Source organism: Gossypium hirsutum, chromosome A02 (genome assembly GCF_007990345.1).
Source record: "Gossypium hirsutum isolate 1008001.06 chromosome A02, Gossypium_hirsutum_v2.1, whole genome shotgun sequence".
In the NCBI taxonomy this organism is placed as follows: Eukaryota; Viridiplantae; Streptophyta; class Magnoliopsida; order Malvales; family Malvaceae; genus Gossypium; species Gossypium hirsutum.
In genome coordinates, this window is record NC_053425.1 from 18,060,426 (window position 1) to 18,085,589 (window position 25,164).

General features: G+C 32.9%; 2 protein-coding genes across 2 annotated transcripts; one reads left to right on the forward strand and one right to left on the reverse strand.

Annotated features, from left to right (window-relative positions):
* Positions 1-719: 719 nt before the first annotated feature.
* On the forward strand, positions 720-2,764 carry LOC107951409 (uncharacterized). The gene has a single exon (XM_041085574.1). It carries the CDS (start codon positions 1,253-1,255, stop codon positions 2,519-2,521), a length of 1,269 nt encoding a protein of 422 aa, XP_040941508.1. The 5' UTR covers positions 720-1,252; the 3' UTR covers positions 2,522-2,764.
* Positions 2,765-23,079: 20,315 nt separating this feature from the next.
* On the reverse strand, positions 23,080-24,742 carry LOC107951411 (aspartyl protease AED3). The gene has a single exon (XM_016886462.2). It carries the CDS (start codon positions 24,675-24,677, stop codon positions 23,295-23,297), a length of 1,383 nt encoding a protein of 460 aa, XP_016741951.2. The 5' UTR covers positions 24,678-24,742; the 3' UTR covers positions 23,080-23,294.
* Between the last annotated feature and the right edge of the window lie 422 nt (positions 24,743-25,164).

A 25,164-nucleotide genomic window follows, 5' to 3' on the forward strand; every position in this document is an offset into this window, starting at 1 on the left:
AAGAAAGATATAAACATTGAGAGCTAAATTTGGCAGAAGGCCTATAATAAATAATTTAAAACTTCTAACGTTAAATAATAAAGAGATAAATACAAAAAAATATACATCATCAACTTCAATCAACATCAATCCAGTGTGTAATTTGATACATAAATTTTGATTTTGCGCAATTATGCACATTAAAATTTTAATTTGGCTCAAACATATATATAAAACTTTGATTTTGATTCAATCGTATATATTTAAAGAAATGAATAATCAATTTATTTTTATATTAGATAAGTATAATTATTTGTATATGTAATATGTAAATGTAAAATGATGCTTATACCAAAATGATATTAGTTGTTTAAGAAAATTGAATCAAATTAAAATGTCATTTATAAAATTGCACAAAATCAAAATCTATGTATAACATTACTCATTGAACCAAAATTCATTTTTATTTTAGGGATTTATCCCATAATAAAATATTATATATGTTTTAAATAAATTTTAAAATATATTTATATAATACTAAATTTTTTTTTTTTTTTAAATTCAGAGCAACGGAACAGGATAGACAGTGCATATGCAAACATAGGTTGTAAGAAAATAAAACGCTTAGCGGTTAGAAAGGAGAAGCGGAGCAATGGCTTAACATATTTGTCGAGAAACCATCCATTTTTAGGCCATTTCCAAAACAGCAACGAAAGCCTTCACATCTCTTCCCTTAAAATTCCTCTTCGATTTCCAACCAAATCAGAGAGCACAAAGAAAACAACAAAGGGGGAAAAGAGAAGTAGAAGTAGAAGATAGAAGAACACAACAATAGATCTCTTTCTCTCTCTCTCTCTCTCTCTCTAGCTGGTGTTTTAGCGATGTTTCGTTAAGAATCATTTGGAGGTTGATGTATGAAGTCCAACACTGGGGAATAATTGGTAAAATAATGGAGGTTCAGCGTATGAAGGAATTGTTGTTACTTTGGTCGAGCTTGCAAAGTAATCGTGTGGCTCTCGTGGGTGGAAATCACACTGCCGCTCGATTTTGCACTCGCTAAGTTTTGCCTTCTTCGCTTCTCTCTTTCTCGCCTGTTATAATCTCTTCCTTGTTTTACTTTAATATGCTATCTCTCGATTTTCTTTTCCGGAAAAGTTTTCTATTTTTCTTCTCGTACAATATACCTTGCCTTTGATCACCTTTGTTTTCTGAATTTTTGTGATTGGATTTGTAAGCCCTTTTTTGTTTGTGTTTTAATCAATCATTTGGATCAATGGCTGTCCATATTATTTATGGACTTCTAAACAAATTCCATAAAAACAAGCATAAAGCCTTGAAAAATGGCATTAATTTGCAGTCTGGTGCACGACTGATCGTCAAAGTTCCTCGCTCTAGGGTTTTTAAGCTTCTTGCTCGGTTCTTGACGGTTTTGGCTTTGACCTTATTTTTGCTTCCTTGGTCGGGAATAAGATTTATCGTCAACGACGAACCCGCTCTGCCTATTTATACAATCAAGCCTGAAGTTGTCCCTGAGGCCGCTGATCCCATTAATCTGGAATCACTGCTATTGCTGTACAATGATTTGAACAATGAAGGTATACTGAAACCGGGAAACAAAGGACTCTTGTTAAGCGATGACTATGATGAAGAATCCATTCAGGGAAATTCCTTCCTAACCAAAACTGATATGGAATTCAGTTCTACAAATGACTTTGATCGACTAATGTTAATCCCTGACGAGTCCTTCGATTTCATCTTCACTGAAAACATTCAATCCGCCCTCGAATTCATCGACCGGAGTCTCAAAGTTGGCGGTACTGTTGCTGTTCAGCAGCTGGACTCATCGCTTTCATTCTACAAGCCGTCTAATTACAAGATTGTTTACTTCAGGAAATTCAATTCCAACCTTTTTGTGATGAAAAAGGTTGAGAATGCTCAACCGATCCCAAGCTCGCAAAGGCGGCTTTTGGGGTATAATACATCAGAAGCGAAACGGGCAGCATTGAAGAAATTGGAAGACGTTCTTCTTGAACCACCAAGAGCATCCTCAGGGACGTCCAGAACTTACCTTAAACGAACGAAATATTTGCCAGATCTATTGGGGGACTCACTCGAAAGCTACACTCGTCGGGTTTTCATTGATGTAGGCTTGCGTAACAAAGATGGCGACAGTGCCACCACCTGGTTTCTCAAGAATTATCCCACAAGAAATCTGAAGTTCGAGATGTACAAGATCGAGACACTGACCAAGGACTCTACCAAGAAAGAGGTGCCGCAGACTGCGGTGGAGACTGGGATGTCGGGTTGGCTGAGGAAGAACGTGAAGGAGGAAGAGTATGTAGTGATGAAGGCTGAGGCTGAAGTGGTTGAAGATATGGTGAAGAGCAAGGCTATTAGATTGGTTGATGAGCTGTTCTTGGAATGCAAACCTAAAGGACTTGGTGGAAGAAAGAACATGAGCAGAAGGGCTTACTGGGAATGCTTGGCTTTGTATGGGAAGTTAAGGGATGAAGGTGTCGCAGTGCATCAATGGTGGGGTTGAAGGGAAGTTTGATTAAGGTGTGAGAAAGAGATCTATATGTATATATAATATTATTATGTTTCAATACGATTTCATGAACAAAAATCCAATTTTTAATTTCTTATGTGTATACAACAAAAGTTAAAAAAAAAAAAGGTCACGCAAACAAGCAAAATTTAATAGCCTTTTTTGTTCTTTGTATTCCAAGTTTGCTAATTTATCTTTGATGTATTTTACTTTCTATAGATTTGAAATTTGATGAAATGAATTTGTATTATGATAGAATTTGGTTGAGTTGTAGGGTTTTCGTTTCTTCAAAGCTTTCATCCTTTTCGGCTTTAGCTGGTTTCAATTTTTTTGAAAATTGATTAAACCGAATTAACAAAGGGTTGTCCGAATATTTACTTAATAATGGTTAGTATGTATATGTGTAATTGTTTAAATTTATAAAAACTAGTTTTTTATTAGGTGAATATAAGTTAAGAATAAAAATCTAATATATTAGAAGGTGCACAAGTTTTTTTTTAAAAAATAATTCAATTTATATAATCTATTTATAATATATAAAAAAATGAATTTCAAAAAAATTTTAGATCTGCGAAGAATAATTTTTTTCATTGTATTATTAAATTCACATCTTAAAATAATTAACCTATCATTATCATTGTTTAAATAATTATAACTTAATTATTACTCAATTTAGATTTAATATTAATAATTTAATATATTAACCTAAAATATTATGATAATAATTATAATTTAATAGTTAAAAATTGTTGAAGTAAAATCTTATGATAATAATTGCAAATTTTTATATTATCATTGTTAAAATAATTATAATTTGATTATAACAAAAAAATAGATTTAATGAATAAAAAGTCTTAACGTGAAATATTGTTATATTGTAATTATAATTAACAGAATGTCTACCGTTAATGTTACGCTGTGTAAAATATAGTCTAAGCTCTTTTATAGGAAAATTTGTTGAATGATTATTAGTTGTTGATTTTTTTTTTCTGAGTGAATTCATTGTTGAGTCTTAATTAGTTTGTTTCATAAAGTTTTTTTATAATTAAATTGTTCTTATAAAGTATAAATTTCAACTTTTTTTTTTAAATTTTAGCGCAATGCATATGCTTTATCTTCGTTTATTGTTTTTAAATAATAAATTTATAATTAAATATCACTTAATTAATATTAGAGTTAAAAAAATTGATCGAGTTTTAATTTGAATAAAATTATAAATATAAAAAAATTATTTATTAATTATAACTTAATTAATATTAGAGTTATATATCAATTAAAAGTTAACTTTAGCTATATAAATAGCATCTAGTAATTAAGCATATTCAATTAAGTAACAACTAATACACACAAAAAAAAAGAGATTATTAGCATGGAGCATTAAAAAATTAAGGTTTTCTATAAAGGTACATAATCGATACCAATACAAATTTTTCCGTCATTAGATTGGTACTACTTTAGAAAATAGGGATTGTTCGACAATTTTCTTAATTTTTTTTTCATAAGTCAACAACTTGATCTATATAATAGTTAAGATTCAAATATCAATAGTAATCTCATAATAACATTCTAATTCATGCTTATAATCTTTTAATTTCATTTTACATATATTTTTAAAATTTTTATATTTTATTCAATTTAGTCCTTAAAACCGAAACAAGTATAACATTCACAATTGAGCTTCGTTTTTCATTCTAACTTCAATTATGTCCTTCTACAAGCCTCAAAAATCCAATTTTACATAAATTTAATGTCATTTTTGACAATTCACATAGTCCCTAAATATAAAATTAACAAAATTCACTTTACTAAATAATCTTTAAACATCTCTTAACTTTCAAATCCACCATTTCCTATCAATAACATCTAAAATTCATCAATGATAAGCTCTAAAACCTTTAAAAGTTCTGAAACGGGGATACAGGTTAACTAGACCTAGTTGCAACGATACTAAAACATAAAAATTATAACAAACAAGTGAAAAATGACATAAATGCACGGTTGAAAAGCTTAGACTAGTTCGGTCATGGCTTCCTAGTCTTCTTTCTTTCTTCAAACGGTGGAAAATAATGAAATGGTGAATATGGCAGCCATGTTAAAAAAAAAAAATTTAACATAATGTAATATAGTTTTTAATCTATTTAACACATGTTAATTAAAACACCTCTCCAACTGTCCACCATAATTAAATATGGAATAATTTCCCTATAAATCTATTCAATTTTACCATTTTCCCTATTTAACTAATATAATTCAATATTGATTAACTTTTACGATTTTCTCAATTTAGTCATTTTTCCTTAATTAACTATTTAATCACTAAAATTTTTGGGCTAAAATTTAATACACCTATATAAAAACTCTATAAATATTTAAGGGGTCTATTTATGGAAACAAGATCCCGATATCTCATTTTCCAAAATCACTTGATTTTAGGGTCGAACTACTTGTACGAACTAATACACTACAGCAAAACAGGTTTTTAACGACCTCTTTTTGGACCTATAAGCGTCGCTAAAACTATTTGCGGCTTTTTTTTAGCACTGAAAAAAACGTCGTTATAGACAATGCCACTAAATTTTGCGACATTTATTGCTATAGAACATGACCTTCAGCGACACTTTTACTACAAACGCTAATATAGAACATGACCTTTAGCGGCGCTTTTATCACAAACGCCACTATAGAACATGACCTTTAGCTGTGATTTCTCTACAAACGCCGCTATAGAACGTGACCTTTAGCGGCACTTTCCCGACAAACGCAGCTATAAAACATGACCTTTAGTGGCGTTTTCACAAAAAACACCGCTAAATGTCATGTTCTTTAGCAGCGTTTTCTTGGAAACGTCGCTAAAATTTTTGTTCTTTAATGGTGATTTTAAAAAATGCCACTAACTTTACAGATTCCTAACTACACATTTTCATTCATTTACAACCCTTTTTGTAACAGCCAAAAACAGCAAATACAAATCCAACTAGCAAATACAAAGCCAACCAAAAATAGCAAATCTAAATTATCAAATCCAACGAAAGATATATGATCTAAATTAATAAATGAAATAACAAAATATTCTTACAATAATGTTAAAATATTCTTACAATAAGAAAACAAACGTATAAGATAGTGGATTCTACAACTGCTGAAACATCTTCATCATATTCTGAAGCTGTAGCTGGAGTGCGTCGTATTTTCTGCTCTGCTCTGCTCTGCTTCCCTCGCTGTTACCTCTGCTCTAAGTTGTAGCTGGAGTTCTTCATATTTTCTTTGAACCTCTACTTCTCTCGATGCTGCCTCCGCTTTAAGTTGAGCAATTTACTCAACTATGCTCGCTTGCATCTGTGCCATCTGGCCTTTTAACCTCTGAACTTCAGCTTGAGCCTGACTCCCCGAAGGCATGTATTGCTGCGAGCTAGATCTAAAATATTGGGTTGGATTAACAAACGATCCTTGAAATCGAACCCGACCATATCTTTCAAGACCTAAAACTTCATTAATTATTCAGTTATCAATGCCGTCAATATTAACAGAGCTATCACTCGAAGCAATCATTTCATACTCTGCCTTTTTATCCTTTAGTTTCTCCTAATAAATCAATCAAAAAGTTAGAAACAAAATATATAAAATAAACAAATGCAACAATATTATTTTCAAAACAAAGACGAATTAAACCATTATAATTAAACATTATAAATATTTAAAATAATTCAAATTTTATTAAGTAAATATACCATAACTTCTGCAGCTTCAGTATTCATAGGAGATCCATCTTTCTTTCTATGTGTAATGTTAAAAAGCTGAAGGCGTCCAACTTTTTGACTAGACAATTGTTCCTACAATATAGTAGTAAAAATATTATTTAATAGAGATTAATTAATATTTGACACAATTAATAAATTCGAAATACCTCATCCTCAGCTGCACAAGTAAAACTTTTTGACCCAGCTATGTGCGTGAATTTTTGTTTTTGCCTACTTGTAGTTCCAACGCACTCACGATCCTAAATTATGAAATTATTATTACTTATATAGTAAATACTATAATTATACGAGTTTGGAAGTACGTAATACCTCTCCTTTCTTTGAATTCCAAAATCTAACTGCATCTTCGCATTGGTACCTCAGCATTCCCAGCGGGACATTTCACAATTTCTCTTCGAGACTTATATTTTTCTTAAAATATTCCTTATTTAAAGTACTTTTATGATCTCTCTATTTTTTTCCTAATGCCTTCTTAACATAATTATCTGAGACCTTTAAAGCAAATCTCTCCGGCAAAAAAACACAAGTTTAGAAAGTAAATATAAATGAAACTTAAATAAAGTATTATAAATTACATTCACGTTATTACCTTAATATTATCGAGAGCTTGATTTTTGTTACTATTAGGCATATGATGCCATGACTCGTAGTTGATGGGCAACAGGTTGGTATTTCGTGCTATAATGCCCAAGTATCTTGTTAAAAATCGAGCTTCTGATCCAATAGGCTGCCCAAGACTGTTCCTAGCTACTTTGACACACTCAACTGAATTTAACTCGTATAAATATTTTAGTAGCGTACGTCCTCGAGTTCTGCGTGTCCCACCGCTTTCAGCTAAAAATGGTATATTATAATATAAGAATTTGAAACATAAATCAATAATAAAATTCAACACGCATGTAAATTAAAGTTTAATATTACTTTGAATTTCTGCAGGTTCGTCAGCTATATTCGGAACATTAGAAGATCCAATACCAGTTTGTTGCTCACTATTTGTTTCTTCCGAATTTGGAAGATTTTGAACAATACTTAGATATCGCAATTTTCTTCTGGGCATTTTATCTGCAATACACATAAAATAGTTCAAATTTTAGTAACTAATTACAACAATAATAGTACATATAAAAATAGTTGAAATATTCAACAAGATCAAAATTTAAAATATAATATTATATATAATTAAAAAATCGTAAAATCTTACTACATCATAATTCGTAAATATCTTCGTCCACATCCTAGCGAACCTATTGAAATTGTGTACTAGTACTAGGAATATTTTCATTTAAGTTTTGTTCTAGAAAAGGCAAAGTTTCTGATCTTTCATCGATGTCATCTCTACTGCCATTGCCCATGTCAAACAAGTCTCTAGAGGTGTTACAGAGTATAATGTACCAACCCTCATCAGTTGGATCTTTCGAGTAAAAAACCTGTTTCACTTGAGAAGAAAATACATACAGCTCGTCTATCAATTGTTGTCCAGTGTGAATTAATCGAGAGAAGTTCACCATTGTAAAACCAAATTGATCTTTTTTAATTTCGCGAGCAGTATTAACATCAACCCAATCTCATCGAAATAAGACAACCTTCTGTTTGCCATAGTAATCCAACTCAATAATGTCAGTAAGAATTCTGTAATACTCTACATTTCCCTCAACAGGATTATTGTCCCTAGCAATAGAATAACTTGTAATTAAAGAATTAACAACTATTCCATAATTTTGAGTCCTCCTCAATCTTTCGCGAGATTTTGTATGAAACCTGAATCCATTAATGATGAAGACACTATATCTTTTTACTACTCTATTCGGACCTTGGGAAAGCCATTTAACTTCGTCATTTACGTCCTTTCCACTCCAAACCTATTGAATTGAAAGTAAATTGATTAATTATAAATGTTATGAGAAAACATTATTATTTGTCGATGAAAGCTTCAGTCGCATATTGTTTGCCCTAACCATTCATGAAAAGATTCTGTAAATAACTTATGAATCTCTCGATGTTGTAATCTTCGGGAGCGTAAATGAGATCTCAAGAGTTGTTTGTACTTGCTATGATTGTTTGAGGTTTAGAAGTCGTTTGTGTGTTCCAAGGAATTCGAAACTTATTTCGATGATTTTGAATGAGGCTCATAGTGGCCGAATGTCTATCCACCCGGGTAGTACTAAAATGTACAACGATTTGAAACGTCAGTTTTGGTGGCATGGTATGAAACGAGACATCTCTGACTTTGTTTCGAGATGCTTCATATGTCAACAAGTGAAAGCAAAACATCAAGTGCCTTCAGGATTACTTCAGCCGATCATGATACTCGAGTGGAAATGGGATCGAGTCACAATGGACTTTGTGTCCGGGCTGCCATTGTCAGCAAGTAAGAAGGATGCGATTTGGGTTGTTGTCGATCGACTGACTAAGTCGGCTCACTTTATCCCCGTGCGTACGGATTTTTCATTGGATAAACTAGCTGAATTGTACGTTTCTCAGATTGTGAGATTACATGGAGTACCTATTTCTATTGTGTCAGATAGAGACCCAAGATTTACATCGCGATTTTGGAAGAAATTGCAAGAAGCTTTGGGTACCAAGCTGCATTTTAGCACTGCTTTTCACCCCCAAACTGATGGTCAATCTGAACGAACAATTCAGATACTCGAGGATATGTTGAGATGTTGCGTCTTAGAGTTCTGTGGTTCATGGGAAAGATATTTGCCTTTGATTGAATTTGCTTATAACAATAGCTTTCAATCAAGCATTAAGATGGCACCTTACGAGGCTTTATACGGTCGCAAGTGCCGTACCCCATTATTTTGGACTGAACTTAGTGAAAGTAAAATCTTTGGGGTTGATTTGATTAAGGATGCCGAGCAGAAAGTCCGAGTAATTCGCGAAAGTTTGAAAGCCGCTTCGGATCGTCAAAAGTCGTATACGGATTTGAAAAGAAAAGACATTGAATATCAGGTTGGAGATAAAGTATTTCTCAAAGTTTCACCCTGGAAGAAGGTGCTTAGATTTGGTCGTAAGGGCAAATTGAGTCCGAGATTCATCGGCCCGTACGAAGTATCCGAACGAGTTGGACCAGTTGCATACCGATTAATTTTGCCCCCTGAGCTTGAAAAGATTCACGACGTCTTTCATGTTTCGATGCTTCGACGCTATCGATCTGATCCATCGCACATAATTAGCCCATCAGAGGTTGAAATTCAAGCCGATATGAGTTATGAAGAAGAACCGATACGTATCCTAGCTCGTGAAGTGAAGGAGTTGCGAAACAAAAGGGTTCCGTTAGTGAAGGTGTTATGGCTCAAACATGGGATCGAGGAAGCTACTTGGGAAACCGAGAGCTCGATGAAAGAACGATACCCAAACCTATTTACCGGTAAGATTTTCGGGGACGAAAATTTCTTAAGTGGGGGAGAGTTGTAACAGCCCTAATTCGACCCTAGTCAGAATGTGGTTTCGGGACCACAAAACCGAGTCATAAAATTTAGTTAAAATTTTATTTGCATATCTTATATGTGTGATAGTACTTGTACAAAAATTTGATGTTTTAATGTTATATTAGGAATGTGAATTTTGCTTGAAAGGATCTAGTTGAAAGACTTGGAAAATTATGATAGGTAAATAAGTAAGGACCAAATAGTATTAAAGTGGGAAAGTGTTGTCCTTGCATGTCAAATTAGCCAAACTAAAGCATAGTGGCCGGCCATGCTATGGGTGGAAACATGTCTCCAACATGTTATGCTAGTGATGTATGTTAAGAAAAATAAAATAATGAGCATGGTGATTAAATAATGAAAGGAAGGGTGATGAAAAAAAAAATAATATGGTCTCATCCATACCCCCTTGTTGCCGTGAATTGAAGAAAGAAAACAAAAAAAAAGTGTTCATTCTTGAACATCTTTGGCCGAATAGAGGAAAGAAAGGAAGGGGAAAAGCTTGAGAAAATCGGCTATGGTGGTTTGCTAGACTAAGGTATGTTTGATGTTGTCCTTGAGATGCATGCATGTTTTAGTAATTGACTTGAGTTCTAAATAGCCCATGTTCAAATCTTGAATCTTGTTGGTAACATGAGCAATCGGTCATGAGAAAGTGTTCAAGAAATGGTTGTTGTTCATGTTATTTGGATGAGAAATGGTGAGTTTTGTTGTTTCATGTTAAAGTTAGGTGAATGATGATAGAGGAGTGTTTGAACTATAAAAAGAATCGGCTACCTTGTTATGAGCTAGGGCCGAATGTGAGTTTGGTTGTGTTTGAATATTACATGCTTGGTAGAATGGTGGATGAAGGTGCCGAATGTATGTTGGATTGATAGAGTCTCCAAATTGATTTTATGTGTGTATGCATGACCGAATATACGTGGTCACATGAGTAAGGAAATGAGTTATTTGATATGTGGTAAAAGTTAAGTACTAAATCGAAGGTTGCTAAAATTTCCATTTCTTTAGCCGAATATGTGTTTGATCAATGAAGGAATTGTTGAAGAATATAGGTGAACTTGGTGAGAGTATTCGGCTTAGTGTATAAATGATATAAAGATTTTAGGAAATTGTTTTGGTTAGGTGTATGTATGATTAAGTATATTCGGCAATATACTTAAAGTGGGTACATGATATTACATTATAATTATTGAGCTTAAGTATATGGATATGTGTATATGTGGTCATATAATGACATTTTGGTTTGAAAATTTAATGATATGTGATTGCCGAATGTGATAAATAAATTCATGTTATTGGGTTAAATATTGAATACTCTTATTTGTATTATTTAAGCTCAAGAACCTAAAGGAGAGGCGTCCAACAAGGGGAAATCGAAGGTCATCGAGTAGCCGACTCGGAATTATTTTACCCAACATAAAGTAAGTCATTAAGCATATAGTTGGTATTAATTCAAATGGTCATAACGTTTATGTAATGATGCTGAATGGAATGAATAAATATATATATATGCATGTACGTATGTGGTGATGAAAGTGTTGAATGAAAAGAAAAGAGGTGAGATGTATTGAGTTGTTGATCTCGGCACTAAATGTGCGGGTATAAACATTTATGACCATGAGATTGGCGCTAAGTGTGCGGGTTTAAATTGTGCAGCACTAAGTGTGCGAATTGAATATGTAGCACTAAGTGTGCGAGTTTGACTATGTAGCACTAAGTGTGCGAGTTGACTATGTAGCACTAAGTGTGCGAGTATGATTATGTAGCACTAAGTGTGCGAGTTGATTATATAGCACTGAGTGTGCGGACTTAATATGTTCTTGAATCATTATGGACACTAAGTGTGCGACACTATTGAGTCGATCACGGACAGCGGATCGGGTAAGTATCTTGAGCTCATGGCTAATAGGTGCTATGTCTATATTTGGAGTTGAGCTTGGTAAGTTTGAACCCATGTGACGAATATACTTGAAGTCACGTACATAAGATTTATCGTGGAATGGGTGAAAGGCCGTTTAGTTGTATGATTGTAACGAAAATAAAATGATTTATGAAAATGCCTCGAATATCCTATTGATGAGTATATGGAATGTGAATGCATGATTTGGTATGAGATTGAACCGATAGGTCGGAGGAACTATGGTATGGTTCGGTATGGATGGAGTAACTAGCCTCGTTCCATTTTGTTTCCTCTTGTGATAATGTTATTAATGGATGGTAGTGTATTGCTTATGACTTACTGAGTTATAAACTCACTCGGTGTTTCCTTGTCACCCATACTAGGTTTCTTGGACTCGTCTCTTTTTGCGTGGTCGGGCCGTCATCGAAGTCATCACACCGGATAGCAAGTTTTGGTACTTTCTTCTTAGTTGGCTTAGGAGAACATTTCGGCATGTATAGGCTATTATGTTGTGTTTGAACTTTGGTATGTAACCTTTTAGCCATGCGAAAATGGCATAAATGTTCGGTTGGGTTTGGATTCATACGTTAGGTCGCAAATCTTGATAATTCGACCTTTTTATGCCATACGTCATGGTTGATTATTTTGGTGTTAAAATTCATGATATGGCAATAGTGTAGTAGGGGGAAGTTTGACAATGATTAGCCTTTGGCATGGTTAGTCATGATCATAATTTGTGATATGCATGATGAATTATTAGTTAGATCAAGGAGTAAACACGAAGTGGGCATAGTTGCTTTCGTAACAGATGCTGGCAGCAGCAGTGACATGAGATTGAAAAATCACTAAAAATAGTAGGAGTGGAATTAATTGATGAATAAATTATGTAATCGAAGTTTGATGAGTCTATTTTCATATAGAAGTAACGAAAGGATCATATGGACAGTATGTTAAGAGATAATCAGGTTCTCATGGGACAGGGCCAGAACGGTTTCTGGATTCCCTGCTCCGACTTTGGAAATTCATTATAAATTAACCAGAGATAATTAGGAGTCATACCATATATGTATAGATTCCTCTCTGAGTCTAGTTTCTATAGAAACAAACGGCATCAGTATGGAAGTTCTGTACAGGGAGATATCCAGTTCGTAATGCGCAAAGGTCAGTGTAGTCGACCCCAGTAACATGGGAGACTTTGACTAATAAACTGTACTAATTGGCCCGACCAAAAATTCTAGAAAAAATATGTAGATGGGAATATGAGTCTAGTTTCAGAGAAAATTCACGGAACTGGATTTTGAGTTCCAGAGCTCAAGATATGATTTTTAAAGCGACTAGTACGCAGATTGACAGCTTGTCTGGAAAAATTTTAATAAGTGGTTTGAAGTCTGTTAACACCTCGTGTTCAACTCCGGCGACGGCCTCGGGTTCGGGGTATTACAATGTTCTCGCAAACATTCTTTTCAATATGTATGACATCAAGATTGTGTCACAAAATGTGATGCTCCCAATAAGGCAACTCAAAAAAATACTTCTTTTCTTCCAAAGTCCGCCTCATTAGGATCATCCTCTTCATCAGATTCATCATCAATCTCCCAGTCAACATCGCTAACATACGCCTCCCTCGGTCTTATCTTTGTTTGTGTGTTGTATGGTTGATTCATCTTCCCATAACTGAAATTGATATCTCTTAACATGAACAAGATTTCAGATCTAATGGTCTGCTCAGGAGCTTCACTGAATTCTTTAGTACCATCAAATAAAATCCTCTGAAATCTAATTTATGATTTCCATCTAACCACCGACGATTCCCCATATAAGAGAACTTCTTCCCATTATATAACCACCTCGAACATGTTTGCGTCGCACAATAAGGACAAGCATAACGTCTTTTGGTACTCCAACCAAATAAATTAGCATAAGTTGAGAAATCATTAACAATCCACAACAAAGCTGTACGAAAATAAAAGTTATCATTTCTCAAGACATCATATGTTTCAACACCCGCCCATAACTGTTTCAACTTTTCAATAAGTGGCTGCATATAAATGTCAATATCATTTCTAGGACCTTTCTCTTCAGGGATAATCATAGATATGATAAAAGAATATTGCTTCATGTAAATCCACAGAGGCAAATTCTAAGGAATAAGTACTACAGTCCAAGTATTGTACGAAGTACTCATGATTTTAAAAGGATTAAATCCGTCAGATGCTAGCCCAAGCCTTACATTTCGAGGATCGCTTGCAAAGCTTGGAAATTTATTGTCAAATGATTTCCAAGCTAAAGAATCCGTAGGATGCCTTAATAATCCATCATCAGTTCGTTGATCATGATACCACCTCATGGACGTGGCTATCTTTGACGACATGAAAAGCCTTTGAAGCCTTGGTATTAGTGGAAAATATTGCAAAATCTTGACTAGCTTCTTTCTTGACTGTGCATCACCTTCATCCTTATTCACATCTTTTATATTCTTATTCTTCCAACGAAAATTACCGCAAACATTACAAGACTGTTGGTTTTTCCGATCACCCCAATACCACATGCAGTCATTTGGACAACTATGAATTTTGTCATACCCAAGGCCTAAATCTTTTATCAATTTCTTCATATCTTTGCATGAATGAGGGATTTTTGCAAACGGAACATATCTCTTAAAAATTCTAACAGCATTGTAAAAGAGTTTCTGATCCACCCTCCCAAACATTTTAAGCAAAATAGACTAATTCAGAAGGACAATTTTGAATATTTTGATCCCTCGTAAAGTTCTTCATTCATTTCATTAAGTAACTTGTAAAACTTCGCCGCTTCTCCATTTGGCTCTTCATCAGTAAATTTCTTCCAAACACATTTCCACCAATATTACAATCATCGAATGCAATAAAGTTAGGTGGAAACGATTGCAAACCATGAGTGTGCATATTAAATGCATCCCGCACCATACCTTCCATGTCATCTTCTCTAACAGACTGATGGTAAGCACTACGAGGATAATTTGGATTAATCGTTGAGGAGGTTCTACTATGTGTACACTCTTCATGGAAAATCTATTTTTTTATACCCCTAAATAAAGCCATCAACAATTAGATGGTCGTGGACAACTTTACGAAAATGCCAATTGATGTTGCCACACTTCTTACATGGGTAAAGAATCATATTCTCTTAGCTTGCATTTTGAAATGCAAAATTTAGAAAAGTTTGTACTCCATTTTGATAGTCATTGCTTACCCTTGACAAATTCGTCCAACTTTTATCCATTTCGTTGTTCTGGAAGTCTAAAATTGACAATAAATTATAGTTACTTAAATGTTCTCAATTGATTTAAATTCTGTTAGTTATGTAAATTATGTAAGTTATGTAAGTTATAATATGATATTTATTTATGTATTATATAAGTTATGTAAGTTATGATATGATATATATTTATGTAAGTTATGTAAGTTATGATATGATATACATTTATGTAAGTTATGTAAGTCCATAGATATGATATATATTTATCTATTATGATATATATTTATTCTTTAAATGTTTATGTAAGTTATGATTATCATCTTTAATTTCTAACTTTATATTTTAACCCTTTAATTATACTCTTTTAATTTATAAATTTTAACTTGTCCATGTGCTTGAACCCCGAAAGCGCTCCGCTCGATTTGTGGTTACTCATTTTGGGGATTAATTAGGTGATTTCGTCATCTAATATCTAGTCGGAGAAAGTCATACAGCGATCAATTTTTAAAAAATATACTAGTACGATAGATCCATTTTATAAGCTTATTTTTTTCTTTATTTAGGATAAGAATGGGTTATAATTTGATGGTTAACAAAAATAACTTTTCATTTTAAAAAACTTTTAAATCATTTTTTATTAAAAAGATAAGTAATTAGATTTTTATATAAAAATAAATTTAATTAATGGTAAAATTTATTTTTAAGTTTTTGCATACATTTAAAATTATTAAATATTAAAATCAAACATTTTAATTTTCAATATTATTAGACATATATATTAATTAGTATTAAATATATTTTTTTAGTCAAAAAGAGAGTATTTACTCGTGTAACAAATTAATATTTTTAGTCAATATATTAAAAATTCATGTTAATATTTTAATAAAATATTGATCTCCAAAATAGCGAAAATAATAAAATAAATGAAATATAAAACAGTATAATAGAAAAAATAATAAAATAAATGTAAGAATTAATTTCAATGTCACAAAATATGTATAGTAATAAACTTGAAAATAATTTATAGACTAAAATGGAAACAAAAAAAAAACCTTTCAAATTGATTGCAAAAAAAGGAAAAGCCCTTGGACTACAACTTCCTTTAACAAACAAGCTAGTCGGTTCTAGGCTTACAACGAAAGCTCGTTCTATGTGAGATGATCTTACGTAACTCATTTTGAACAAGTGAGATCATGGAGTTCAGCAGAAAAAGAACATATATGCATGAGCACAAGATCATTCATTTTTCAAGTTCCAGAAAAAGAAAGTGCAGAAACTACCAGCAGAAAAAAATACTACAGCAAGAACCGTCTACCTGTGTTTCAGCAATCAGCTTCCTTACAAGTTCTTTCAATAGATAGTGCACCTAAAGGTCAAAGCACGTGGCATTCAACAATCAAATTTCAGTAGTCATATAGGAATTTCACTTTTAGCAAACTTAGAAAAGAATTAATAGACTTGTTGGCACAAAAATGAATTCTCTTTTCTATATATTATTTCTGAATTTATGAACTGTGAGTTTTATATCTGATTTAAGGTCTGGTTCTTCAAAAGGCTAAATCTTCAATATGACTTATCAGAAGCTTAATTTTCCACTTTTCAAATACAAGTTTCTTAGCTTTTTAATCAAATTTCCTCTAAACAGATGCATACTAAATGCTTTCTAGTAGATGAACCTAAGTTCTGTACTTGATGACTTGTAAATTTGAGTATTATTATATCTATGTATTTTAGAGGAAAACAATGACAAACAGTTATTCGACAGCATAACAAGTCTCTTAGAAATTAAATATACATACCTCTTAGAAATTGTAAATTGGATGGATGGTAGAGTCGATTCCAGCAAATTAAATTACACCTGCAAACAATGAAGATAAGGTTATATACGAATAGTAGGAAGATTTAAAATATATACCGATAAAATTAAAGGAAAAATATATACAAAGATAAGGTCAATGACTTTACGGCATTTCTAAGCCTCATTTTCAGTTTCTTTTTAAATATTTAAGGTTTGAGCTCATTTAGTATGCATCTACTGGAAAGCATAAATATTATTTTTTAAGCATAATATTTATACCTAAGATAAATATATACGAAGATAAGGTCAATTTCTTGACCTCAAGATAAATATTATTTCACTTAAAAAATATAAACGAAGAAATATATACCTAAGATAAACAAAAATTGACCTTATATTTTTTAAACATAATATTTATACCTAAGTTTGAAATACCAAACCAAACTAGTGAGCAAACTAAAATACCTCTAGGAACCGAATTTCCAGCGGCGGCGGCAAAGAGAAGAGGCAAAGAATTTCCTTTTGAAACGGTAGAGAGAAGAGTCGAAGTTGATTTTAGAAGTTGCGAAATTGGGGAAAAAATTTTGGGGAAGAAGAACTGGGGGGAAATTGGGGGGAAAAAAGTTGGGATGTTGGTGAAAAAAATCGAGGAAATCTGAATTGGAGGAAAGTAAAGGAAATTCGGGGCTCCAAAAAATGACGTCGCTGAAGTTGAGTGTATTAAAATTTTGCGCCGCTTCATAAAAATGCCACTGATGCAAACCTTTTGTGGCATTTTAAACAAAACGCCACTAAAACAAAGCATAAAATGTTGTCGTTTTCTGAGTTGTTAAGACATATTTGTGGCGTTTTAGACGAAACGCCACTAACAACAAAACTATAAACGACAACATTTTGCAATCTCTTAATAGATGTTTGCGACATTTTATAAAAAGCGCCACTAATGACAAAGATAAAAACGGTGTTGTTTTAACTCTTAATACATCTTTGCGGCGTTTTTTTGTTGAAAACGCCACTAAATATGCAGCATAAAACGGTGCCATTTTTCGAGCTGTTAATACATGTTTGCGGCAGTTTAGCCAAATCGCCACTAATAACAACGCTGTAAATGACACCGTTTTGAAATCTCTTAATAGATGTTTGTGGCATTTTTGTTGAAATCGATGGTAATGCATACTTTTTGCGGCATTTTGTAGAAAGCGCCACTAATAACAAAGATAAAAACTGTGTCGTTTAGACTCACAATACATTTTTACGGCGTTTTTGCTGAAAACGCCACTAAATATGCAGCACAAAATGATGTCGTTCTTCGGTCTTTTAATATATATTAGTAGCGTTTGGTCAAAAAATGCCACTATTGTTCAACTTAATTAAAATTTGATTCACATTATACCCTAATCTAGATATGAGCCAACTTTCATTGCCCAAGCTAACAACTAAAATGATAGAAGAATATGATTTATAAGACATTGATTATTCGATGACTCAAATAAAACATTTTAAAACAACTAAATTAGAATGCTAACCATAATTTAAGAGAGATAATTATGAATTCCGAAAAAGTATTTCTCACAAACCTAAAAATAAACATGAAATATATGTTGAATTCAAAAGGAAAATTAATATTTTGATATATTAGTCTTCCATTTGTGAAATGCATCATTTTGCGATTTCATTTTTTTTCCCCTTTTATTGTTTGTGTTTTTCTTTTTGACTTTTTAATCAATATTCAGTGCTTCCACAAATTATTATAAACATAAGCTTTTACATTAATATCTACATATATACATCTCAATATATATCCATATGAAAGTTATTTTTAGGGTTTAGAATTTTAAGGTTTAAGGTTTAGGATTTAATGGTTTAAGGGTTTAGTGTTTAGAGTTTAGTGGTTATGGTTTAGGGTTTATGATTTAAGGTTTAGGGTTTAGGGTTTAGGGTTTAAGGTTTAATGTTTACAATTTAGGGGTTAGGGATAAACATATGCACAATTAGAATTTTTTTAGGGGCTGAAATTAAATTGTAAGTAAAAAATGCAATCTCATCATTTTGATAGCATATATTTTTATAAATTTTAAATGATTAAATCAAAATTTTTCCATTTTCAAAGGGTTAAAGTACAATTTTACCTTTCAAATTTTAAAAAAATTTCAAAAGGCCTAACTGGAAAATTTTTCATTTTGGGGAGGCTGAGACCCTTTCAACCCCTAGTTATGCCCCTAAATGTATATTAATTATAGGGTTTAGGATTTAATTGAATATAATTCACTTGAGATTGTAAAAACTCGAATTCAAGTTGGATTTGTAATTTGAGACATAAAGTTTTATTTAATAAGATTCAAAATAAAATTCGAGGCATTCAAAAGTAGTTGATTAAGTTTGATTTTGGAATTTTGGGAAGAGGGGAATTGATTTTGGAAAAAGACTAAGGCATTTCGGGGATAATAACAAAACGGACTAGTTTCACAAAAAATAATACATATTCGTCGCGTTTGGATAAAAAACACCACTATTGCTCAACCTTTTGTGGCGTTTTGAACAAAAACACCACTATTGCTCAATTTTTAGCGGCATTTGAAACAAAGCACCACTATTGCTCAATTTTTAGCTGTGTTTGGACGAAGAACACCACTATTGCTCAGTTTTTAGCAGCGTTTGTTCAAAAAACGCCATTGTTGCTCAACTTTTTGCGGCTTTTTTGTTTAAGCGCCACTAGTGTATAACATTTGCGGTGTTTTTTTGTTAAAACGCCACTTAAAACACCGGTAAAGGCCTATCTTCTTGTAGTATTATCCAATTAATAAAAATTATCATATCAAAATTAACTATGTCATAACACTTGACTCGTAAATATTAAATAATAATATTTACGGACTCACTTGTTGGAATTGTGGTCCCGAAACCACTGTTTCCAACACCACTAAAAAACGGGTTGTTACAATGCTAATATATATTGATAAGTGTGGGAACACAATCCACAACGAGTTGATAAATCCCCAAATTAAATTCTCCGAAGAATGAAATAGAGAGAAAGTAAATTACAAAAATAAAAGAAACCTAAGGACAAAATAAACTAAGGAAAACTAAAAACTAAAACTAAATGAAGTAGTAAACTAAAACTTGAATAAAAACTGATTATGAAGTGTTCAGAGATGTCTATTTATAGGATTATGGTTGGTTGTCATTCATTGACCTAATTCAGTGGACATTTTTGCATTAAAATTTTTTGTGCAGACCAAAATGCCCTTGGCTCATTAATTCCCCTTGTCAAGGAGGTGTCACGACACCCTCTAATCTATTTCGTGACACTGATGGCAGTTTCAAGCTAAGGCTTGATTTCAAGGTTGTGTTGTGACACCTTCTGGCTATATTGCAACACTGAAGGTTGTTTGCTCCTTTTGAGTGCTCTGCTTACTATGTTACGATATCGACACTCCATGTTGCAACATTGCGGCCAATTTCATGTTCTTATGCCTTTGAATGATGTCCTGCACACTCACCGAATACGTTAGCCTTCTTTTGAGCCTCTTTTGGCTCTAAGATCATATACATAACTCAAATTACACTTTTTATTATTTATTACCTAAAGATAAAAACTAAGTAAAAACATAATTAAATTGTTTTCATACGAGCTCCTTAAATACAGAAACTAGTTTAATCTGCTACAATGAATTATAGTAGATCAATCTCGAGATAAGTGGCCTTTGTCTCGAGACAAAAGTACATTGAAGCTAAGTAGATTTTACCCTACTCCAGGTTTTGGGATAGAAACCTCTTGTTTCAAGACATTCAAACATTGAAGCAAAAATAGGAAAATATGAGAGGCTAGTATCAAGACCTAGTTTCGAGAAATAAAGGACATTACCCTAAGACATAACATATAGTGTCTTGAGACATGTTAACTTTGGAGCTAAAAATTTCAAAATAATTTATGGCTTATCTCGAGACATGAAGACCCCTGTATCGAGACATAAATTTGAAATTTGACATTTGAGTTTGATTCGAGTACTAACTCTAAAATTAACCCATATAACCCTGTAAATTGATTAAATGAAATCAATAAGTGTATAAATGCATAAATATGAATTATTTTGATGATTGAATTAAATGTATTTGTGTTATAGTAGATTAAGTTGCTTCGGCAACATAATGTGACGACACATATTCAGATTTCACGATAGGGTCAAGTGGGGGTGTTACGAATTTTCTACCTAGGTCGTGGGCTATTTTGGCCCCGTAGGTGTTTGACATTTTTTTGGCCTATTAAAGAGTGACATGTTCTACAAAACAACCATTGGTTTTCGGCCACGACTCTTCAGCTTTTTAACTAGTCATATTGAGAAGTTTAAAGTGAAGACAATGTTTATCCTTATCATTATCCTTATCTCTTGAGAAAGTTTTGGAGCAGTTGAAAGACTAATTTATGAAGGCTTTTGTTTGATAAATACTTTGGATACTTAATGGGATAATTTCATCTTTTAAATAGGAGTTTAAAGCTTATCAACACTCAGTTGGATGGACTCTTATATAGGCTACATGTGGCGTCACTTGGGGTGTGCTTTTGGAGTGTCTTTGATAAGCTTCTTGTGCTTTATCTTGTTATATCGTGTAGCACTCTTTTAGGTATTCTTTGGAAAGTTAATTTATTGTATTATGAGGTATTGGGGTGAGTGATTTGTGATAATTGGGGTCAATATTGGAGCTGCAATTATTTTTTTGTGTAAGGGTAGATTAGGCTTAAGCCGATAGGTGACCGAGACAATTATTGAATAAAATCATTCATTAGGCGAGACTCTACAAGCATAGGACCATTGTGTGTAAACTGTGTTAACAAACATTGTGTGTTGTCTCTCTTTACTTTGCTCCTTGCATTACTTTGCATTTAACCTTTCTATTTGTTTCTGTTCTAATAGCATTTGAAACGAAATTGTTTTTCAAGTGCAAACGGAAAACTTTTTCAATGCTAAAAAGATTAACTTTTGAAAAAGTTGTGAGCGTATTATTTCTTTAATAAAGCAATAATTTCTCATGAAGTTATATTATAAATTAAAATACAATAAAAATGATTTTGAATATCACTAAAATAAAAATTTGTAGAATTTAAAATAAAACATTAGAGAAAAAAAACAATAGTGTTAACATAAATATGAGTAAATGCAAATTATTTTCAAACATGCAAATATAAAAAACTTTTCCACGTGGTAAAATTAAATTTTAAAAATGAACCTTTTTAATAAATTTGTATATTTAATTCAAATATGAGCATATATTAAGATATAAATCCAACTCTTAGATGGTCAATGATTCTACCTTCACAGTCCGAGTTAATTATTTTATCTTTACCATCAAATTTTAACTTTTTAAATTAACCACCATCCTTTGTATTTGAAATAAAACCTGTAAATCAGAAAATAAATTAAAATCTTTCAACATATAATAACAAAAGAATGCCAAAAATATGATAGTGATAGAAACATATAGTAAAAAATATATGATTTTGGCATAAACATATAGTAACAATGTAACTATTAAAGGAAAAAGAAATAAAATAATGCTAAAAAGGTAAGAACAAAAATATTCAATGTATAGTTAGAGCTTTGTTTTCTGGTCTGATGCATATCTTTGAATTTGCAGCGGTATTTACAGGAGGTTTGAATTTGTTATAATTGAAATATCAATTTAAAAAATAATTATAAATGTAACGACTCGATTTTCATCGATGTTAGAAAATTTAGTTTTAAAGTCGATATTCCTATAAACCAAATAAGTTCAAATGCTAAATCGAGAAGTTCATGAGATAGTTATGAAATTAGAATATGAAATTATTAAACGATTTACTAGAATATTCGATAAAAATAGTACGTGACTAAATTGAATAGTGACTAGGAAGAAGTGATTTGATTTGAATTTTTGGCAAGTCCTTAAAGTGATAATTTACCGAAATTAAATATATGTTCTTTTTCAATATACCAACTAAAATTCAAACAACTTTTTAAGGTATGTTCTTCTACTTATAAATGGGTACTGATCCATCATATCGGTCATCGAATCTTCGCTTGAAGTTCACTAGCTGATCTTTTTGAAAGGAAAAAAAACTTAATAACTTAGTGACTTAAATAAAAACATTCGAATAATTCAATGACTTAAATGAAATTTTTTGAATAGTTCAGTGACCATTTTGTAAGTTTTTGAAGTTGAATGACCAAATCATAAACTTGCGAATAGTTTAATAACAATGCTTGTAGTTTTAAAAAACTAATATTCTGTGTGAGTATTTGGTATTTTGATAGTATATATTTTTTATTCCACAAGCAACTTTAAAAAATTAACATGTTTTTTTTAATATTTTATTATACCACTATAGAACATTTGTCTACTCTCCAAACTTATAAAGTCTAAAAACTCCACTAACAATATGCCAAATATTTTCCACTAATATAGTTAACTTACCTCCATTCATTTTCACAATTAAAAACTTAAAAAAAAATACATATATAATCACAAAATGGTGATTTTTTTTTTGTGATGTTTATTAACTAAACCTATTTTTCATCATATAAAAACACTAAAAAGAGAGCTTACGCATAAAGACAAGAAAGCAAACAAAGAACAAACAAAACAAAATAAAGCCAATAAGAAACTAATTGCAAGCTTCACGAGCAATTCCCAAGCGAGAATTGATCACATCAAAGAGAATCCTATGATTCTGCTGCTGCAAATTGGCTATCACATTCATGGCGGCGTTCACATTGTTGGGGACCGGTGCTATGGCCAAGCATGCCCGAGACCCGGCACTGGTGTGCAAGAAGCTGTTTTCCATTGGCAATGTCATCGACAAGCCTTCGAAATGTAATGTTATTAAAGGTGCCTCAGCTTCTGCTGTAGCATCAAAGCATGTATCAAATACTCCAATTGTTGTAAATGGACCTTTCACATGCTTCACAAACTCATCTCGGATTGCCTTGTAAATGGGCTGGACGAATCGGGTTACAACCGTACCCGAATCTATTATGGTCCCTGCCCCGGTGTTGGGGTTAAACGCTAGGTATTCCGGGGCAATGGGGACTTGAACCCGGCCTACACTTATTCCGGTTAGGTTAACATAGTAAAGTGAAGGTCGGTGTGGGCTTTTTAGGAGTGGGGTGGTTCGAATGTTCTTGGGTTGTCCAACTGGCCCGAGTTTGAGAGAACCCGAAAAGTAGTAGGACTTGAAACTGGGTAGACAATATGAGAAAACACCAGAGTAGAGGGCCCCAGATTGTGAAATAAGTGACATGGGCCCCCGACCCAAACCCAACAGTCCTTGCGGTGGTACTGACCCACCAGAGATGGCGTTTATACATCCAAAAGCAAAATCTGGGACAATGTCATTGGCTAATCCTAAGGAATCTCGAACCAAGTTGGCCGAAAATGATGAATCTCCACCGTAGGATTGGTTAAAAGAGCAAGCCGCAGACCCCGTAGCCGGGCACGACAGCCCATGGACCTGGGCGCATTGGGGCAAACCGCAATCCAACGAACCATAGGTGGAAGAAGTGTTGGGTGAGAAAGTGGTGGCTGAGCACCTGGTGCAGCCGGAGCATGGGACCCAAGCCACATCATTGCTAGTGTCCAATACCATGAACATGAGCTGACCCGGAGTGCCAATCTTTACCCGGACGACATAGTTGCCAATATTTAGGACTTGTTGGCCTGAAGCAATGGGAACCGCAGTGGTCTTTTGGGCTAGAAGGCTCGACAAGTACTTGACCCTTGCTGGGTCTTTTGATGCCATGTTCATGACTGTGTTGAACCATGAGTCAGGTTTGGGTGGGTTGAATGGTGAACATTTGCCATAGATTGGGATGACCAAAAGGTCCGAGTCATCTGGCTGAGAGCCGCAAGGGTCTAAAGCTTTGGCGGAGGAGATGACAAGAGCTAGAAACAGGATAGTAGCTATGAAGTCCATGCTTCCAAAGCTACGATTTCGAAGGATTGAGTTTTGGTTCCTCAGAATTGAGAAGGCAAGAGGATTTTTATACATGCAAATAGTGCGCTTCGAATTACTGAAATAACCTTTCTAATTATTTCAGGAATTTAAATTAAGATTTTTTTTTATACATTTGGTCATTGTACGAGTATCATTAGGTTGGTCCAAAATGGGCCAATCATAATGCTGAAAATAGGCCGCAAAAATTATGTCACTATGGGCAATGATATATGATAATTGTTTAAAAAGGTCCCCCAAGTTGAAGAAACGGGAAACTGAGGCAAAATGACAAAGAATTGAAAGCAATCCCAACAGGATAAAAGAGAGATAAAAAGGAGTGAAATGTAACTTGACTTCAATACTAGTTTTAACAAAGGGATAGTTTGCATTTTGAATTAATGAATAAGAATTAATTTAATTTTTTTAGTAAAAGGAATAAAATGTAACTTGACTTCTATAATAATTTTACCGTTAAAGAAAGCTTAGAAAGAAGAAAATATAATGCAAGCATTAGCCATGTTTTGTCCACCTTCAAACGTTC

Coding starts and splice junctions, on each gene's coding strand:
- LOC107951409 (XM_041085574.1), top strand. CDS start 1,253: ATGGCTGTCCATATTATTTATGGACTTCTAAACAAATTCCATAAAAAC.
- LOC107951411 (XM_016886462.2), bottom strand. CDS start 24,677: ATGTATAAAAATCCTCTTGCCTTCTCAATTCTGAGGAACCAAAACTCA.